Source organism: Eucyclogobius newberryi, unplaced genomic scaffold, assembly GCF_026437365.1.
Source record: "Eucyclogobius newberryi isolate DKJ021-1_F unplaced genomic scaffold, fEucNew1.0.hap1 SCAF_6, whole genome shotgun sequence".
Classification (NCBI taxonomy): Eukaryota; Metazoa; Chordata; class Actinopteri; order Gobiiformes; family Gobiidae; genus Eucyclogobius; species Eucyclogobius newberryi.
In genome coordinates, this window is record NW_027316278.1 from 1,914,408 (window position 1) to 1,934,672 (window position 20,265).

General features: G+C 52.1%; 2 protein-coding genes across 2 annotated transcripts in view; both read right to left on the minus strand.

The window, feature by feature from the left end:
- LOC140346759 (arrestin domain-containing protein 3-like) overlaps nucleotides 1–12 on the minus strand; it is a 946-nt gene extending 934 nt beyond the window's left edge. Inside the window, exon 1 of the mRNA XM_072432947.1 lies at nucleotides 1–12. This exon is cut by the window's left edge and continues 934 nt beyond it. Within this exon, the coding sequence (XP_072289048.1) occupies nucleotides 1–2 (2 nt within the window). The 5' untranslated portion in view covers nucleotides 3–12.
- A 2,296-nt stretch (nucleotides 13–2,308) lies between these two features.
- Nucleotides 2,309–6,666, minus strand: LOC140347368 (natterin-3-like). Its single transcript, XM_072433792.1, has 4 exons — nucleotides 5,908–6,666; nucleotides 2,933–3,027; nucleotides 2,605–2,852; nucleotides 2,309–2,387 (listed from the first exon to the last, which is right to left on the minus strand). The coding sequence occupies exons 1-3, from the start codon at nucleotides 6,563–6,565 to the stop codon at nucleotides 2,628–2,630; spliced, it is 978 nt and encodes a 325-aa protein (XP_072289893.1). The 5' UTR covers nucleotides 6,566–6,666; the 3' UTR covers nucleotides 2,309–2,387; nucleotides 2,605–2,627.
- Between the last annotated feature and the right edge of the window lie 13,599 nt (nucleotides 6,667–20,265).

Here is a 20,265-nt window from a genome sequence, read left to right on the forward strand (position 1 = left end):
ATGGCTCCGTCTGAGCGAGCGCGAGCGCGGGAGAACCAGTCGATCCACTTCCAATAGTTCAGAACATTTGCAGAGAAGTGTCAGACATGTTAGACGTCCCGTCGTGACGTTTGTCCGACCGGTTTGTCTGCATTCACCAGACGCTCCGCACGTACAGACTTTCTGCTTTTCCTCACTCTGTGTCTCGCTAACCCTAACCCCAGATTGAAAAAAATATGGTCCCGCCCACAATGGAGTCGGCCATTGTGGGCTGGACCATACTGGGCGGGGTCATAATATGATGTGTTACTCGTCCTGACATGTGTTTGTACCATAAGTCTGTGAGGAAAAAGACCCGTCATTGTAATATATTTGTATGTCTGGAGGTGGCGCTAGAGAGTCAATTAGCAACTTACATTTTTTTAGACATCAAATAAGCAACATTTTCACCGATCTTAAATTTTGGGTTGAAAACATTGGGTTAGTGGGAGGACCACACCCGAACGCGTGTCAGATTCAAACATGGGTTTGATTTCGCTAATGAAAACTGTCGAAGATGCAAATAGTGTTTGATCCAATATGGCCGACTTCCTGTATGACTTAGGGCGGGGCCATAGTTATGTCCTCACATGAACTATTCTTTGGACTGAGCGTCATTTTTTTACTGCCTCTTTTTTTGGCGTCGGGCTCCCATTGGCCCCATGTTAATCGATTTTTAAGGTGGCGCTACTGAGCCGTGTTTCAATATTTTTTCATGGAACCTTCTCTCAAAATTAGAATTCAGTGAGTTCTAATTTTTGACGCGTCTCACGAGCAGATCCTTCCATGTGGGTGCCATGTGGGTGCCATGTTCCTGTGGGTGCCATGTCAAATCAAATCAAATCAATTTATTTTTGTAAGGCCCAAAATCACAACAACAGTTGCCTCTGAGGGCCACAGGGAGAAATGAATCAACAATGTCTGTGGTGGCGATGAAGTCAGACAATGTCTGTGGTGGCGAGGGACGATGTCCCAGGGTCCTCTGTCCTTAGAGTCTCCTTCTCGGCCAGGAAAAACTACAAAAAAAACCTCTTTGGGAAAAAAGCGTAGAAACCTGGAGGAGTTCCAGTGAAGGAGAGATCCCACTCTCACAGACGGACAGACGGACACGAGGGAGACTGGAGCTGGAGCCACTCTTCAGGCAGATGAGGGACCGTCCACACAGGGCAGGGACCACTTCACCAGGAGAGGGACATCTGGGTCCACAGGTCCTCAGGAGTGAGAAAAGAAAAAGAAGGCGGTGAACAGTTTGCAAGTGGAATTAAAAAATAAATATTGTTTGATAGCATAAGTAGTCAGAAGAAGAGGAGAGTGCTCAAGCTGTCATACTTCCCCCAGCACAGTTACTCCTAGGCAAGGCCAAGCAGGTAAAAGTCTGCAGAGGTCACTGGGCTCTGACAAGACTGGCAGCAATCGCAGTCCACATATAGACATTTCAGAGCTGATAAAAGAGATGACAATTGTATGAAGACATTTGATCAAAATTAAAATACTTTATTAACTAGATGTTCCTGTGGGTGCCATGTTCCTGTGGGTGCCATGTGGGTGCCATGTTCCTGTGGGTGCCATGTGGGTGCCATGTTCCTGTGGGTGCCATGTTCATGTGGGTGCCATGTTCATGTGGGTGCCATGTTCATGTGGGTGCCATGTTCCTGTGGGTGCCATGTGGGTGCCATGTTCCTGTGGGTGCCATGTTCCTGTGGGTGCCATGTTCCTATGGGTGCCATGTTCCTGTGGGTGCCATGTGGGTGCCATGTTCCTATGGGTGCCATGTTCCTATGGGTGCCATGTGGGTGCCATGTTCCTGTGGGTGCCATGTGCCTGTGGGTGCCATGTTCCTATGGGTGCCATGTTCCTGTGGGTGCCATGTTCCTGTGGGTGCCATGTGGGTGCCATGTTCCTGTGGGTGCCATGTGGGTGCCATGTTCCTGTGGGTGCCATGTTCCTATGGGTGCCATGTGGGTGCCATGTTTCTGTGGGTGCCATGTTCCTGTGGGTGCCATGTTCCAGTGGGTGCCATGTTCCTGTGGGTGCCATGTTCCTGTGGGTGCCATGTTCCTGTGGGTGCCATGTTCCTGTGGGTGCCATGTTCCTGTGGGTGCCATGTTCCTATGGGTGCCATGTGGGTGCCATGTTCCTGTGGGTGCCATGTTCCTGTGGGTGCCATGTTCCTGTGGGTGCCATGTTCCTGTGGGTGCCATGTTCCTGTGGGTGCCAGGCTAAAACAGTCCAAACGCTGCATTTGGCCTGAACAATATGACAGTGATGATAAAAAAACATAAAAAACATGTGTTCAGAACATTTTATTTTGTTTACATCGGTGTTAAACTGGAGTTCCCCATGTTTCCTCTGGGGGCGGACCCTCAGTACTCGGGGGCGGACCCTCAGTACTCGGGGGCGGAGCCTCAGTACAGTACTCGGGGGCGGACCCTCAGGACCTAGGGGCGGACCCTCAGGACCTAGGGGCGGACCCTCAGTACTCGGGGGCGGAGCCTCAGTACAGTACTCAGGGGCGGACCCTCAGTACTCGGGGGCGGAGCCTCAGTACAGTACTCAGGGGCGGACCCTCAGTACTCGGGGGCGGACCCTCAGTACTCGGGGGCGGAGCCTCAGTACTCGGGGGCACAGGGCGGCGCGTCGGGCAGCGGCTGGCATCTCTCCACCACAGCGTTGATCTCGCCCACGTTGACGCCGTCGTACGTCCCGGCGATGGACGTCCAGTGCGTGTCTCCGTTTTGGTTTGTCCGACTCAGACGCGCCGTGAACGGGATTTCGGCGGTCATACGGCGGCCCTCCATCCGCACGGAGCACGAGTGGTTCGGGGGCACCAGGATCTGACGGAGGAAAGACCGAGATGTAAGACCACCACAGGCTGAAACCACACCGCGTCCTCCAGGGGGCGCTGTCTCCTCACCTGCACTTGCACCATGTGGCTGATGGTCTCGCTCATCGACGTCCCCTCAGAGAACGTTACCGTCTGCTCTTTAGTGAAGTCCACGTTCCCCGGACCTGACGATCAGATAAGAGTTTCACAAATAGAGAATTCACATGAGTGTAAACTAGAGCGTCCTCCAGGGGGCGTGTCACATGTCAGCGTCCTCCAGGGGGCGTGTCACATGTGAGCGTCCTCCAGGGGGCGTGTCACATGTCAGCGTCCTCCAGGGGGCGTGTCACATGTCAGCGTCCTCCAGGGGGCGTGTCACATGTCAGCGTCCTCCAGGGGGCGTGTCACATGTCAGCGTCCTCCAGGGGGCGTGTCACATGTGAGCGTCCTCCAGGGGGCGTGTCACATGTGAGCGTCCTCCAGGGGGCGTGTCACATGTGAGCGTCCTCCAGGGGGCGTGTCACATGTGAGCGTCCTCCAGGGGGCGTGTCACCTGTGAGCGTCCTCCAGGGGGCGTGTCACATGAGAGCGTCCTCCAGGGGGCGTGTCACATGTGAGCGTCCTCCAGGGGGCGTGTCACATGTGAGCGTCCTCCAGGGGGCGTGTCACATGTGAGCGTCCTCCAGGGGGCGTGTCACATGAGAGCGTCCTCCAGGGGGCGTGTCACATGAGAGTGTCCTCCAGGGGACGTGTTACATGAGAGCGTCCTCCAGGGGGCGTGTCACATGAGAGCGTCCTCCAGGGGGCGTGTCACATGTGAGCGTCCTCCAGGGGGCGTGTCACATGAGAGCGTCCTCCAGGGGGCGTGTCACATGAGAGCGTCCTCCAGGGGGCGTGTCACATGAGAGAGCGTCCTCCAGGGGGCGTGTCACATGTCAGCGTCCTCCAGGGGGCGTGTCACATGTGAGCGTCCTCCAGGGGGCGTGTCACATGTCAGCGTCCTCCAGGGGGCGTGTCACATGTCAGCGTCCTCCAGGGGGCGTGTCACATGTGAGCGTCCTCCAGGGGGCGTGTCACATGTCAGCGTCCTCCAGGGGGCGTGTCACATGTGAGCGTCCTCCAGGGGGCGTGTCACATCTCAGCGTCCTCCAGGGGGCGTGTCACATGTGAGCGTCCTCCAGGGGGCGTGTCACCTGTGAGCGTCCTCCAGGGGGCGTGTCACATGAGAGCGTCCTCCAGGGGGCGTGTCACATGTGAGCGTCCTCCAGGGGGCGTGTCACATGAGAGCGTCCTCCAGGGGACGTGTCACATGAGAGCGTCCTCCAGGGGGCGTGTCACATGTGAGCGTCCTCCAGGGGGCGTGTCACATGAGAGCGTCCTCCAGGGGACGTGTTACATGAGAGCGTCCTCCAGGGGGCGTGTCACATGAGAGCGTCCTCCAGGGGGCGTGTCACATGAGAGCGTCCTCCAGGGGGCGTGTCACATGTGAGCGTCCTCCAGGGGGCGTGTCACATGAGAGCGTCCTCCAGGGGGCGTGTCACATGAGAGCGTCCTCCAGGGGGCGTGTCACATGAGAGAGCGTCCTCCAGGGGGCGTGTCACATGTCAGCGTCCTCCAGGGGGCGTGTCACATGTGAGCGTCCTCCAGGGGGCGTGTCACATGTCAGCGTCCTCCAGGGGGCGTGTCACATGTCAGCGTCCTCCAGGGGGCGTGTCACATGTGAGCGTCCTCCAGGGGGCGTGTCACATGTCAGCGTCCTCCAGGGGGCGTGTCACATGTGAGCGTCCTCCAGGGGGCGTGTCACATCTCAGCGTCCTCCAGGGGGCGTGTCACATGAGAGCGTCCTCCAGGGGGCGTGTCACATGTGAGCGTCCTCCAGGGGGCGTGTCACATGAGAGCGTCCTCCAGGGGGCGTGTCACATGAGAGCGTCCTCCAGGGGGCGTGTCACATGAGAGCGTCCTCCAGAGGGCGTGTCACATAAGAGAGCGTCCTCCAGGGGGCGTGTCACATGAGAGAGCGTCCTCCAGGGGGCGTGTCACATGTGAGCGTCCTCCAGGGGGCGTGTTACATGAGAGCGTCCTCCAGGGGGCGTGTCACATGAGAGCGTCCTCCAGGGGGCGTGTCACATGTGAGCGTCCTCCAGGGGGCGTGTCACAAGAGAGCGTCCTCCAGGGGGCGTGTCACATGAGAGCGTCCTCCAGGGGGCGTGTCACATGTGAGCGTCCTCCAGGGGGCGTGTCACATGAGAGCGTCCTCCAGGGGGCGTGTCACATGAGAGCGTCCTCCAGGGGGCGTGTCACATGAGAGCGTCCTCCAGGGGGCGTGTCACATAAGAGAGCGTCCTCCAGGGGGCGTGTCACATGAGAGCGTCCTCCAGGGGGCGTGTCACATGAGAGCGTCCTCCAGAGGGCGTGTCACATGTGAGAGCGTCCTCCAGGGGGCGTGTCACATAAGAGAGCGTCCTCCAGGGGGCGTGTCACATGAGAGAGCGTCCTCCAGGGGGCGTGTCACATGAGAGCGTCCTCCAGGGGGCGTGTCACATGAGAGCGTCCTCCAGGGGGCGTGTCACATGTGAGCGTCCTCCAGGGGGCGTGTCACATGAGCGCGTCCTCCAGGGGGCGTGTCACAAGAGAGCGTCCTCCAGGGGGCGTGTCACATGAGAGCGTCCTCCAGGGGGCGTGTCACATGAGAGCATCCTCCAGGGGGCATGTCACATGTGAGCGTCCTCCAGGGGGCGTGTCACATGAGAGCGTCCTCCAGGGGGCGTGTCACATGTGAGCGTCCTCCAGGGGGCGTGTCACATGAGAGCGTCCTCCAGGGGGCGTGTCACATGAGAGCGTCTTCCAGGGGGCGTGTCACATGAGAGCGTCCTCCAGGGGGCGTGTCACATGTGAGCGTCCTCCAGGGGGCGTGTCACATGAGAGCGTCCTCCAGGGGGCGTGTCACATGAGAGCGTCCTCCAGGGGGCGTGTCACATGTGAGCGTCCTCCAGGGGGCGTGTCACATGAGAGAGCGGTGAGAGCGTCCTCCAGGGGGCGTGTCCTCCAGGGGGCGTGTCACTCACCGAGGATGGGCACTTTGGCCTTCATGGTGCTCACCGTCCCGTTCCTCGTCTCTCGTCCCACGTCCCAGTGCTTGTCCAGCGTGGTGCTCTTCTCCAGTCTCACCGTCTTCTGAACGCCGCTGCACTCCAGGTTTGTGACTCTGGCGAGCTGCAGTGCCTCCGGTGGCTGGTGGAAGAGCTGCATGTAGTCGATGTCGTACTCCACGTGTGAGATGTGCTGGCTGTAGCCGTCGCGGTTGATGGACAGCACCTGGTAGCTCTTGTACCAGTATTCCTCGCCCTCCCACGGCAGGAAGAACGCCTCGTGCTGACTCACCACTTTGCCCAAACCGTACTTGTTTTTTCCCACGAATATGTCGACTTTGGGGCAGGTGCGGACGGCGTACTGCGGCACGGAGCCGTACGAACCCTCCGCCCACACCAGGAACTCAAAGTGGTCGACGTTCACCAGAACATCGAAGGTGGACGAGGCGTATTCTTTGTCGGCGTACGGGTAACGGCAGACGCTCCCGCCGCTCGCCGAGTAGAAGCCGGACTCGCAGTTGACTTTGCAGACGTAGTCGGTGCGTTGGGTGTAGCCGTTGAAGATGGCGACGGCGCCGTTGGGCAGGGAGCCGTTAAAGCGCGCCCACTTCAGGCTGGCGTGCTCAGGGAACATCGGCTCCTCGGGGAAAGGGGCGGAGTCCGGCAGGTTGAGCTGACGAGGGGCGGAGTCCGAGACGCGTGACGGAACCACCTCAGACAGCGACAGGTTCAGCCACGGCTCTGACGACGGAGCAGAACAATGACGGTTAGCGCTTTATATTATTACGACTCAAACGTACAGGAAACAGGAAGTACTAGAGTGAAAAGACGTTTGTGGACCGTATTTTCCGGACTATGTTTTTCATAGTCTAGGGGTGCGACTTATACTCCAGAGCGGCTCGTTATTTTCACCCTGACAACCACAAGAGGGCGCTCTAGGCTCTGAGCGACGCAGAAGAAGAATCTGCACTTCCTCTTCCTCTGGAGTTTGTGGAGTTGTTTAGGAGTGACACAGAGGAAGAAGAATTCAGTGGATTTGGTGATTTGGGGTAAAAGTGATGCTTTGCTAAACTTGTTAGCATGTTAGCTTGTTAGCATGTTAGCATGTTAGCATGTTAGCATGTTAGCATACGTACACTTATTCACCATGTTCTCATCTGTTATTATTTTGAACTGCATTTCTAGACTAAATGTCGTTCTTGGTCCTGGATTTGATCAATTTCCCCCCAAAATGCGACTTATGGTCCATTTGTTTTCATTTGTTCTGTAATAAATGTTTTGTGAAAAATGTTTTCAGGAACAAAAAGCAGGAACAGAACCTCAAACCCCCCTGACTCTAAACAGACTCTAAAGTTTCTAATTCAGGTTTTACTTTTGTCTAAGTTTGAATTCACAATCATCTCTGACCCAGAAACACCTCTGGTTTGGTCCATGTTCTGTTTGAGTCGTTCTTCTTTTGTCTTTTTTGTCTCTGCCAGAAGTTTGCTCCAAAAGTTTATTTTGCCCATGGCAGAAGTTTTGAGGCCCAAGTTCATAATTCTTAAAGTAGTTTGAATAAAACTCTTTATGTGTAAAAAACAATTAAAGTCTGTTTCTCTTTCCACATCTCAAATCTTTTCATGTGATTCTCTTTTACATCTGGTGAAAAACCTTTAGACCTTTTGTCCTCCAGACCTTTTGTCCTCCAGACCTTGAGTCTCAGCTCAGTTCTATTTGTACAAAACCTTTGGTCATAAAACTTTACCAGTTTAAGTTTGTAACAACTGTGTTTAGTTTGTTCTGATCAGCTCCTTCCATGTCGTAAGAACAGATTTGACCCAGGGATTCTTCACTTCCTCCTCATGACTCAAGCGTCTGTCATCTGCAGTAAGAACTGTACAGGAACCGCAGGCACCACATGACTCTCAGTATAAGAACTGTACAGGAACCTCAGGCACCACATGACTCTCAGTATAAGACCTGTACAGGAACCTCAGGCACCACATGACTCTCAGTATAAGACCTGTACAGGAACCCCCGGCACCAAATGACTCTCAGTATAAGACCTGTACAGGAACCTTAGGCACCACATGACTCTCAGTATAAGACCTGTACAAGAACCCCCGGCACCAAATGACTCTCAGTATAAGACCTGTACAGGAACCTCAGGCACCACATGACTCTCAGTATAAGAACTGTACAGGAACCTCAGGCACCACATGACTCTCAGTATTAGACCTGTACAGGAACCTCAGGCACCACATGATTCTCAGTATTAGACCTGTACAGGAACCTCAGGCACCACATGACTCTCAGTATAAGAACTGTACAGGAACCTCAGGCACCACATGACTCTCAGTATTAGACCTGTACAGGAACCTCAGGCACCACATGACTCTCAGTATAAGACCTGTACAGGAACCTCAGGCACCACATGACTCTCAGTATAAGACCTGTACAGGAACCCCCGGCACCACATGACTCTCAGTATAAGACCTGTACAGGAAACTCAGGCACCACATTACTCTCAGTATAAGACCTGTACAGGAACCTCAGGCACCACATGACTCTCAGTATAAGAACTGTACAGGAACCCCCGGCACCACATGACTCTCAGTATAAGACCTGTGCAGGAACCTAAGGCACCACATGACTCTCAGTATAAGACCTGTACAGGAACCTCAGGCACCACATTACTCTCAGTATAAGACCTGTACAGGAACCCCCGGCACCACATGACTCTCAGTATAAGACCTGTACAGGAACCCCCGGCACCACATGACTCTCAGTATAAGACCTGTACAGGAACCCCCCGGCACCACATGACTCTCAGTATAAGACCTGTACAGGAACCCCCGGCACCACATGACTCTCAGTATAAAACCTGTACAGGAACCTAAGGCACCACATGACTCTCAGTATTAGACCTGTACAGGAACCTCAGGCACCACATGACTCTCAGTATAAGACCTGTACAGGAACCTCAGGCACCACATGACTCTCAGTATAAAACCTGTACAGGAACCTAAGGCACCACATGACTCTCAGTATTAGACCTGTACAGGAACCTCAGGCACCACATGACTCTCAGTATAAGACCTGTACAGGAACCCCCGGCACCACATGACTCTCAGTAAAAGACCTGTACAGGAACCTCAGGCACCACATGACTCTCAGTATAAGACCTGTACAGGAACCTAAGGCACCACATGACTCTCAGTATAAGACCTGTACAGGAACCTCAGGCACCACATGACTCTCAGTATAAGACCTGTACAGGAACCTGAGGCACCACATGACTCTCAGTATAAGACCTGTACAGGAACCTCAGGCACCACATGACTCTCAGTATAAGACCTGTACAGGAACCTCAGGCACCACATGACTCTCAGTATAAGACCTGTACAGGAACCTCAGGCACCACATGACTCAGTATAAGACCTGTACAGGAACCTCAGGCACCACATGACTCTCAGTATAAGACCTGTACAGGAACCTCAGGCACCACATGACTCTCAGTATAAGACCTGTACAGGAACCTCAGGCACCACATGACTCTCAGTATAAGAACTGTACAGGAACCCCCGGCACCACATGACTCTCAGTATGAGACCTGTACAGGAACCTCAGGCACCACATGACTGTCAGTATAAGACCTGTACAGGAACCCCCGGCACCACATGACTCTCAGTATAAGACCTGTACAGGAACCCCCGGCACCACATGACTCTCAGTATAAGACCTGTACAGGAACCTAAGGCACCACATGACTCTCAGTATAAGAACTGTACAGGAACCTAAGGCACCACATGACTCTCAGTATAAGACCTGTACAGGAACCTCAGGCACCACATGACTGTCAGTATAAGACCTGTACAGGAACCCCCGGCACCACATGACTCTCAGTATAAGACCTGTACAGGAACCCCCGGCACCACATGACTCTCAGTATAAGACCTGTACAGGAACCTAAGGCACCACATGACTGTCAGTATAAGACCTGTACAGGAACCTCAGGCACCACATGACTCTCAGTATAAGACCTGTACAGGAACCTAAGGCACCACATGACTCTCAGTATAAGACCTGTACAGGAACCTAAGGCACCACATGACTCTCAGTATAAGACCTGTACAGGAACCTCAGGCACCACATGACTCTCAGTATAAGACCTGTACAGGAACCTCAGGCACCACATGACTCTCAGTATAAGACCTGTACAGGAACCTAAGGCACCACATGACTCTCAGTATAAGACCTGTACAGGAACCTCAGGCACCACATTACTCTCAGTATAAGACCTGTACAGGAACCTCAGGCACCACATGACTCTCAGTATAAGACCTGTACAGGAACCTCAGGCACCACATGACTCTCAGTATAAGACCTGTACAGGAACCTCAGGCACCACATGACTCTCAGTATAAGACCTGTACAGGAACCTGAGGCACCACATGACTCTCAGTATAAGACCTGTACAGGAACCTCAGGCACCACATGACTCTCAGTATAAGACCTGTACAGGAACCTCAGGCACCACATGACTCTCAGTATAAGACCTGTACAGGAACCTCAGGCACCACATGACTCTCAGTATAAGACCTGTACAGGAACCTCAGGCACCACATGACTCTCAGTATAAGAACTGTACAGGAACCCCCGGCACCACATGACTCTCAGTATAAGACCTGTACAGGAACCTCAGGCACCACATGACTGTCAGTATAAGACCTGTACAGGAACCCCCGGCACCACATGACTCTCAGTATAAGACCTGTACAGGAACCCCCGGCACCACATGACTCTCAGTATAAGACCTGTACAGGAACCTAAGGCACCACATGACTCTCAGTATAAGAACTGTACAGGAACCTAAGGCACCACATGACTCTCAGTATAAGACCTGTACAGGAACCTCAGGCACCACATGACTGTCAGTATAAGACCTGTACAGGAACCCCCGGCACCACATGACTCTCAGTATAAGACCTGTACAGGAACCCCCGGCACCACATGACTCTCAGTATAAGACCTGTACAGGAACCTAAGGCACCACATGACTGTCAGTATAAGACCTGTACAGGAACCTCAGGCACCACATGACTCTCAGTATAAGACCTGTACAGGAACCTCAGGCACCACATGACTCTCAGTATAAGACCTGTACAGGAACCTCAGGCACCACATGACTCAGTATAAGACCTGTACAGGAACCTAAGGCACCACATGACTGTCAGTATAAGACCTGTACAGGAACCTCAGGCACCACATGACTCTCAGTATAAGACCTGTACAGGAACCTCAGGCACCACATGACTCTCAGTATAAGACCTGTACAGGAACCTCAGGCACCACATGACTCTCAGTATAAGACCTGTACAGGAACCTAAGGCACCACATGACTCTCAGTATAAGACCTGTACAGGAACCCCCGGCACCACATGACTCTCAGTATAAGACCTGTACAGGAACCTCAGGCACCACATGACTCTCAGTTTAAGACCTGTACAGGAACCTCAGGCACCACATGACTCTCAGTATAAGACCTGTACAGGAACCTCAGGCACCACATGACTCTCAGTATAAGACCTGTACAGGAACCTAAGGCACCACATGACTCTCAGTATAAGACATGTACAGGAACCCCCGGCACCACATGACTCTCAGTATAAGACCTGTACAGGAACCTCAGGCACCACATTACTCTCAGTATAAGACCTGTACAGGAACCTCAGGCACCACATTACTCTCAGTATTAGACCTGTACAGGAACCTCAGGCACCACATGACTCTCAGTATAAGACCTGTACAGGAACCTCAGGCACCACATGACTCTCAGTATAAAACCTGTACAGGAACCTAAGGCACCACATGACTCTCAGTATTAGACCTGTACAGGAACCTCAGGCACCACATGACTCTCAGTATAAGACCTGTACAGGAACCCCCGGCACCACATGACTCTCAGTAAAAGACCTGTACAGGAACCTCAGGCACCACATGACTCTCAGTATAAGACCTGTACAGGAACCTAAGGCACCACATGACTCTCAGTATAAGACCTGTACAGGAACCTCAGGCACCACATGACTCTCAGTATAAGACCTGTACAGGAACCTGAGGCACCACATGACTCTCAGTATAAGACCTGTACAGGAACCTCAGGCACCACATGACTCTCAGTATAAGACCTGTACAGGAACCTCAGGCACCACATGACTCTCAGTATAAGACCTGTACAGGAACCTCAGGCACCACATGACTCAGTATAAGACCTGTACAGGAACCTCAGGCACCACATGACTCTCAGTATAAGACCTGTACAGGAACCTCAGGCACCACATGACTCTCAGTATAAGACCTGTACAGGAACCTCAGGCACCACATGACTCTCAGTATAAGAACTGTACAGGAACCCCCGGCACCACATGACTCTCAGTATGAGACCTGTACAGGAACCTCAGGCACCACATGACTGTCAGTATAAGACCTGTACAGGAACCCCCGGCACCACATGACTCTCAGTATAAGACCTGTACAGGAACCCCCGGCACCACATGACTCTCAGTATAAGACCTGTACAGGAACCTAAGGCACCACATGACTCTCAGTATAAGAACTGTACAGGAACCTAAGGCACCACATGACTCTCAGTATAAGACCTGTACAGGAACCTCAGGCACCACATGACTGTCAGTATAAGACCTGTACAGGAACCCCCGGCACCACATGACTCTCAGTATAAGACCTGTACAGGAACCCCCGGCACCACATGACTCTCAGTATAAGACCTGTACAGGAACCTAAGGCACCACATGACTGTCAGTATAAGACCTGTACAGGAACCTCAGGCACCACATGACTCTCAGTATAAGACCTGTACAGGAACCTAAGGCACCACATGACTCTCAGTATAAGACCTGTACAGGAACCTAAGGCACCACATGACTCTCAGTATAAGACCTGTACAGGAACCTCAGGCACCACATGACTCTCAGTATAAGACCTGTACAGGAACCTCAGGCACCACATGACTCTCAGTATAAGACCTGTACAGGAACCTAAGGCACCACATGACTCTCAGTATAAGACCTGTACAGGAACCTCAGGCACCACATTACTCTCAGTATAAGACCTGTACAGGAACCTCAGGCACCACATGACTCTCAGTATAAGACCTGTACAGGAACCTCAGGCACCACATGACTCTCAGTATAAGACCTGTACAGGAACCTCAGGCACCACATGACTCTCAGTATAAGACCTGTACAGGAACCTGAGGCACCACATGACTCTCAGTATAAGACCTGTACAGGAACCTCAGGCACCACATGACTCTCAGTATAAGACCTGTACAGGAACCTCAGGCACCACATGACTCTCAGTATAAGACCTGTACAGGAACCTCAGGCACCACATGACTCTCAGTATAAGACCTGTACAGGAACCTCAGGCACCACATGACTCTCAGTATAAGAACTGTACAGGAACCCCCGGCACCACATGACTCTCAGTATAAGACCTGTACAGGAACCTCAGGCACCACATGACTGTCAGTATAAGACCTGTACAGGAACCCCCGGCACCACATGACTCTCAGTATAAGACCTGTACAGGAACCCCCGGCACCACATGACTCTCAGTATAAGACCTGTACAGGAACCTAAGGCACCACATGACTCTCAGTATAAGAACTGTACAGGAACCTAAGGCACCACATGACTCTCAGTATAAGACCTGTACAGGAACCTCAGGCACCACATGACTGTCAGTATAAGACCTGTACAGGAACCCCCGGCACCACATGACTCTCAGTATAAGACCTGTACAGGAACCCCCGGCACCACATGACTCTCAGTATAAGACCTGTACAGGAACCTAAGGCACCACATGACTGTCAGTATAAGACCTGTACAGGAACCTCAGGCACCACATGACTCTCAGTATAAGACCTGTACAGGAACCTCAGGCACCACATGACTCTCAGTATAAGACCTGTACAGGAACCTCAGGCACCACATGACTCAGTATAAGACCTGTACAGGAACCTAAGGCACCACATGACTGTCAGTATAAGACCTGTACAGGAACCTCAGGCACCACATGACTCTCAGTATAAGACCTGTACAGGAACCTCAGGCACCACATGACTCTCAGTATAAGACCTGTACAGGAACCTAAGGCACCACATGACTCTCAGTATAAGACCTGTACAGGAACCTCAGGCACCACATGACTCTCAGTATAAGACCTGTACAGGAACCTAAGGCACCACATGACTCTCAGTATAAGACCTGTACAGGAACCCCCGGCACCACATGACTCTCAGTATAAGACCTGTACAGGAACCTCAGGCACCACATGACTCTCAGTTTAAGACCTGTACAGGAACCTCAGGCACCACATGACTCTCAGTATAAGACCTGTACAGGAACCTCAGGCACCACATGACTCTCAGTATAAGACCTGTACAGGAACCTAAGGCACCACATGACTCTCAGTATAAGACATGTACAGGAACCCCCGGCACCACATGACTCTCAGTATAAGACCTGTACAGGAACCTCAGGCACCACATTACTCTCAGTATAAGACCTGTACAGGAACCTCAGGCACCACATTACTCTCAGTATAAGACCTGTACAGGAACCCCCGGCACCACATGACTCTCAGTATAAGACCTGTACAGGAACCCCCGGCACCACATGACTCTCAGTATAAGACCTGTACAGGAACCCCCGGCACCACATGACTCTCAGTATAAGACCTGTACAGGAACCTAAGGCACCACATGACTCTCAGTATAAGACCTGTACAGGAACCTCAGGCACCACATGACTCTCAGTATAAGACCTGTACAGGAACCTAAGGCACCACATGACTCTCAGTATAAGACCTGTACAGGAACCCCCGGCACCACATGACTCTCAGTATAAGACCTGTACAGGAACCTCAGGCACCACATGACTCTCAGTTTAAGACCTGTACAGGAACCTCAGGCACCACATGACTCTCAGTATAAGACCTGTACAGGAACCTCAGGCACCACATGACTCTCAGTATAAGACCTGTACAGGAACCTAAGGCACCACATGACTCTCAGTATAAGACCTGTACAGGAACCCCCGGCACCACATGACTCTCAGTATAAGACCTGTACAGGAACCTCAGGCACCACATTACTCTCAGTATAAGACCTGTACAGGAACCTCAGGCACCACATGACTCTCAGTATAAGACCTGTACAGGAACCTCAGGCACCACATGACTCTCAGTATAAGACCTGTACAGGAACCTCAGGCACCACATGACTCTCAGTATAAGACCTGTACAGGAACCCCCGGCACCACATGACTCTCAGTATAAGACCTGTACAGGAACCTAAGGCACCACATGACTCTCAGTATAAGAACTGTACAGGAACCTAAGGCACCACATGACTCTCAGTATAAGACCTGTACAGGAACCCCCGGCACCACATGACTCTCAGTATAAGACCTGTACAGGAACCTCAGGCACCACATGACTCTCAGTATAAGACCTGTACAGGAACCTCAGGCACCACATGACTCTCAGTATAAGACCTGTACAGGAACCTAAGGCACCACATGACTCTCAGTATAAGACCTGTACAGGAACCCCCGGCACCACATGACTCTCAGTATAAGACCTGTACAGGAACCCCCGGCACCACATGACTCTCAGTATAAGACCTGTACAGGAACCTCAGGCACCACATGACTCTCAGTATAAGACCTGTACAGGAACCTCAGGCACCACATGACTCTCAGTATAAGACCTGTACAGGAACCTCAGGCACCACATGACTCTCAGTATAAGACCTGTACAGGAACCTCAGGCACCACATGACTCTCAGTATAAGACCTGTACAGGAACCTCAGGCACCACATGACTCTCAGTATAAGACCTGTACAGGAACCTCAGGCACCACATGACTCTCAGTATAAGACCTGTACAGGAACCTCAGGCACCACATGACTCTCAGTATAAGACCTGTACAGGAACCTCAGGCACCACATGACTCTCAGTATAAGACCTGTACAGGAACCTCAGGCACCACATGACTCTCAGTATAAGACCTGTACAGGAACCTAAGGCACCACATGACTCTCAGTATAAGACCTGTACAGGAACCCCCGGCACCACATGACTCTCAGTATAAGACCTGTACAGGAACCCCCGGCACCACATGACTCTCAGTATAAGACCTGTACAGGAACCTCAGGCACCACATGACTCTCAGTATAAGACCTGTACAGGAACCTCAGGCACCACATGACTCTCAGTATAAGACCTGTACAGGAACCTCAGGCACCACATGACTCTCAGTATAAGACCTGTACAGGAACCTCAGGCACCACATGACTCTCAGTATAAGACCTGTACAGGAACCTCAGGCACCACATGACTCTCAGTATAAGACCTGTACAGGAACCTCAGGCACCACATGACTCTCAGTATAAGACCTGTACAGGAACCTCAGGCACCACATGACTCTCAGTATAAGAACTGTACAGGAACCTCAGGCACCACATGACTCTCAGTATAAGACCATTGAGCACAACATTGTGGATCACATTCATACACTGGAGAAACTCACTGGGCTCCTGGTCCTGGTTCTGGTCCTGGTTCTGGACCTGGTTCTGGTCCTGGTTCTGGACCTGAGACACAAACAGCAGCGGCTCAGGCTGAACAGAGCTGCAGTGGAGCAGAGCCACCAGCAGAGGGAGCACGGAGCACCACAGCATCTGCAACAGACGAGCATGAAAGAGTTAAAGTCACTCAACATCCATCACTTAGCCCCGCCTCTTCACCCGCCTCTTCACTTTGATGAGCCCCGCCTCTTCACTGTCATAAGCCCCGCCTCTTCACTTTGATGAGCCCCGCCTCTTCGCTCTCATAAGCCCCGCCTCTTCACTGTGATGAGCCCCGCCTCTTCACTGTCATAAGCCCCGCCTCTTCACGGTGATAATCCCCGCCTCTTCACGGTGATAAGCCCCGCCTCTTCACTGTGATGAGCCCCGCCTCTTCACTGTCATAAGCCCCGCCTCTTCACGGTGATAATCCCCGCCTCTTCACGGTGATAAGCCCCGCCTCTTCACGGTGATAAGCCCCGCCTCTTCACTTTGATGAGCCCCGCCTCTTCGCTCTCATAAGCCCCACCTCTTCGCTCTCATAAGCCCCGCCTCTTCACTTTGATGAGCCCCGCCTCTTCGCTCTCATAAGCCCCACCTCTTCGCTCTCATAAGCCCCGCCTCTTCACTGTGATGAGCCCCGCCTCTTCACTGTCATAAGCCCCGCCTCTTCACGGTGATAATCCCCGCCTCTTCACGGTGATAAGCCCCGCCTCTTCACGGTGATAAGCCCCGCCTCTTCACGGTGATAAGCCCCGCCTCTTCACTGTCATAAGCCCCGCCTCTTCACTTTGATGAGCCCCGCCTCTTCGCTCTCATAAGCCCCGCCTCTTCACTGTGATGAGCCCCGCCTCTTCACTGTCACAAGCCCCGCCTCTTCACGGTGATAATCCCCGCCTCTTCACGGTGATAAGCCCCGCCTCTTCACGGTGATAAGCCCCGCCTCTTCACGGTGTCACTCAGAGTCCTCATTTCTAAATAATGACATAAGTACAGGATGTGGGCGGGGCTACGGGGAAGGTGAAGACGCTGGCGTTTCAGTCGAACATGAATCAAACAAATACAACGGGTTCAAAGGTCGTCAGTTGATTTTGCAGAAAATGTGTCTTTTTAAAAATACTTTTATAGAAACTGTGAAAATAAAATTACAACTGAAAAAATATATTTTCAAAAGTTTCAAACATTCTTCTGTTTCTATAAGATCCAGGTCCAGGTCCAGGTCCAGGTCCAGGTCCAGGTCCAGTCCAGGTCCAGGTCCAGGTCCAGTCCAGGTCCAGTCCAGGTCCAGTCCAGGTCCAGTCCAGTCCAGGTCCAGGTCCAGACCAGGTCCAGACCCAGACCCAGGTCCAGGTCCAGTCCAGGTCCAGTCCAGGTCCAGTCCAGGTCCAGGTCCAGTCCAGGTCCAGTCCAGTCCAGGTCCAGGTCCAGACCAGGTCCAGTCCAGGTCCAGGTCCAGGTCCAGACCAGGTCCAGGTCCAGTCCAGGTCCAGTCCAGGTCCAGTCCAGGTCCAGGTCCAGTCCAGGTCCAGTCCAGGTCCAGGTCCAGGTCCAGACCAGGTCCAGGTCCAGTCCAGGTCCAGTCCAGTCCAGGTCCAGTCCAGGTCCAGTCCAGTCCAGGTCCAGGTCCAGGTCCAGACCAGGTCCAGGTCCAGTCCAGGTCCAGTCCAGGTCCAGTCCAGGTCCAGGTCCAGACCAGGTCCAGGTCCAGTCCAGGTCCAGTCCAGGTCCAGTCCAGGTCCAGTCCAGGTCCAGTCCAGTCCAGGTCCAGGTCCAGGTCCAGACCAGGTCCAGGTCCAGGTCCAGTCCAGGTCCAGGTCCAGGTCCAGGTCCAGGTCCAGTCCAGGTCCAGTCCAGGTCCAGGTCCAGGTCCAGGTCCAGTTCTGTCCCAGTTTGTGATGATGATTAATATGTTTATTATTCTTTTACATAAATCACAGACTCTTACCTCGACGCTGCTGCAGCTGCACTGAGTCTGAGCTCTTACTCCTCCTCCATTAATGACCCCAATAAACCAGGACTAAACCAGGTCTAAACCAGGTCTAAACCAGGACTAAACCAGGACTAAACCAGGACTAAACCAGGTCTAAACCAGGTCTAAACCAGGACTAAACCAGGTCTAAACCAGGACTAAACCAGGTCTAAACCAGGTCTAAACCAGGACTAAACCAGGTCTAAACCAGGACTAAACCAGGACTAAACCAGGACTAAACCAGGACTAAACCAGGTCTAAACCAGGTCTAAACCAGGACTAAACCAGGTCTAAACCAGGACTAAACCAGGACTAAACCAGGTCTAAACCAGGACTAAACCAGGTCTAAACCAGGACTAAACCAGGACTAAACCAGGTCTAAACCAGGACTAAACCAGGTCTAAACCAGGACTAAACCAGGACTAAACCAGGTCTAAACCAGGACTAAACCAGGTCTAAACCAGGTCTAAACCAGGTCTAAACCAGGACTAAACCAGGTCTAAACCAGGACTAAACCAGGACTAAACCAGGTCTAAACCAGGACTAAACCAGGTCTAAACCAGGACTAAACCAGGACTAAACCAGGACTAAACCAGGTCTAAACCAGGACTAAACCAGGTCTAAACCGGGTCTAAACCAGGACTAAACCAGGACTAAACCAGGACTAAACCAGGACTAAACTAGGACTAAACCAGGTCTAAACCAGGACTAAACCAGGTCTAAACCAGGTCTAAACCAGGACTAAACCAGGTCTAAACCAGGACTAAACCAGGACTAAACCAGGACTAAACCAGGACTAAACCAGGTCTACACCAGGACTAAACTAGGACTAAACCAGGTCTAAACCAGGTCTAAACCAGGACTAAACCAGGACTAAACCAGGTCTAAACCACGTCTAAACCAGGTCTAAACCAGGACTAAACTAGGACTAAACCAGGTCTAAACCAGGTCTAAACCAGGTCTAAACCAGGTCTAAACCAGGACTAAAGCAGGTCTAAACCAGGACTAAACCAGGACTAAACCAGGACTAAACCAGGTCTAAACCAGGACTAAACCAGGACTAAACCAGGACTAAACTAGGACTAAACCAGGTCTAAACCAGGTCTAAACCAGGACTAAACCAGGACTAAACCAGGTCTAAACCAGGTCTAAACCAGGACTAAACCAGGTCTAAACCAGGACTAAACCAGGACTAAACCAGGACTAAACTAGGACTAAACCAGGTCTAAACCAGGTCTAAACCAGGACTAAACCAGGACTAAACCAGGTCTAAACCACGTCTAAACCAGGTCTAAACCAGGACTAAACCAGGTCTAAACCAGGTCTAAACCAGGTCTAAACCAGGTCTAAACCAGGTCCAAACCAGGACTAAACCAGGACTAAACCAGGACTAAACCAGGTCTAAACCAGGACTAAACCAGGACTAAACCAGGACTAAACCAGGACTAAACCAGGACTAAACCAGGTCTAAACCAGGACTAAACCAGGTCTAAACTAGGGGGCGATCTTGCTCAATGTTTGCTCTGTTCACTCTCAGTCTCTGAAACACTTTCTCCTGGAGCAGATCTTTCCTCACGTCCAAAGTGCTGCCCCTCATAAACTCTAATAAACTCTAATAAACTCTAATAAACTCAGAAAGGGTCAGAGATCTTGCCTGGCCGTGAGATACAAGTGAAAGGACAAACTCTGAGTCTGTTTATTAAGAAGCAATAAATAATATCAGGAAAATCT

Excerpts from the sequence above, each read along its gene's own strand:
- LOC140347368 (XM_072433792.1), bottom strand. The coding sequence starts at position 6,565 with ATGTTCCCTGAGCACGCCAGCCTGAAGTGGGCGCGCTTTAACGGCTCC. Across the intron at positions 3,028-5,907 it reads GGCCAAAGTGCCCATCCTCG|GTCCGGGGAACGTGGACTTC; the intron begins GTGAGTGACACG and ends TCTGATCGTCAG. Across the intron at positions 2,853-2,932 it reads GCCACATGGTGCAAGTGCAG|ATCCTGGTGCCCCCGAACCA; the intron begins GTGAGGAGACAG and ends TTCCTCCGTCAG.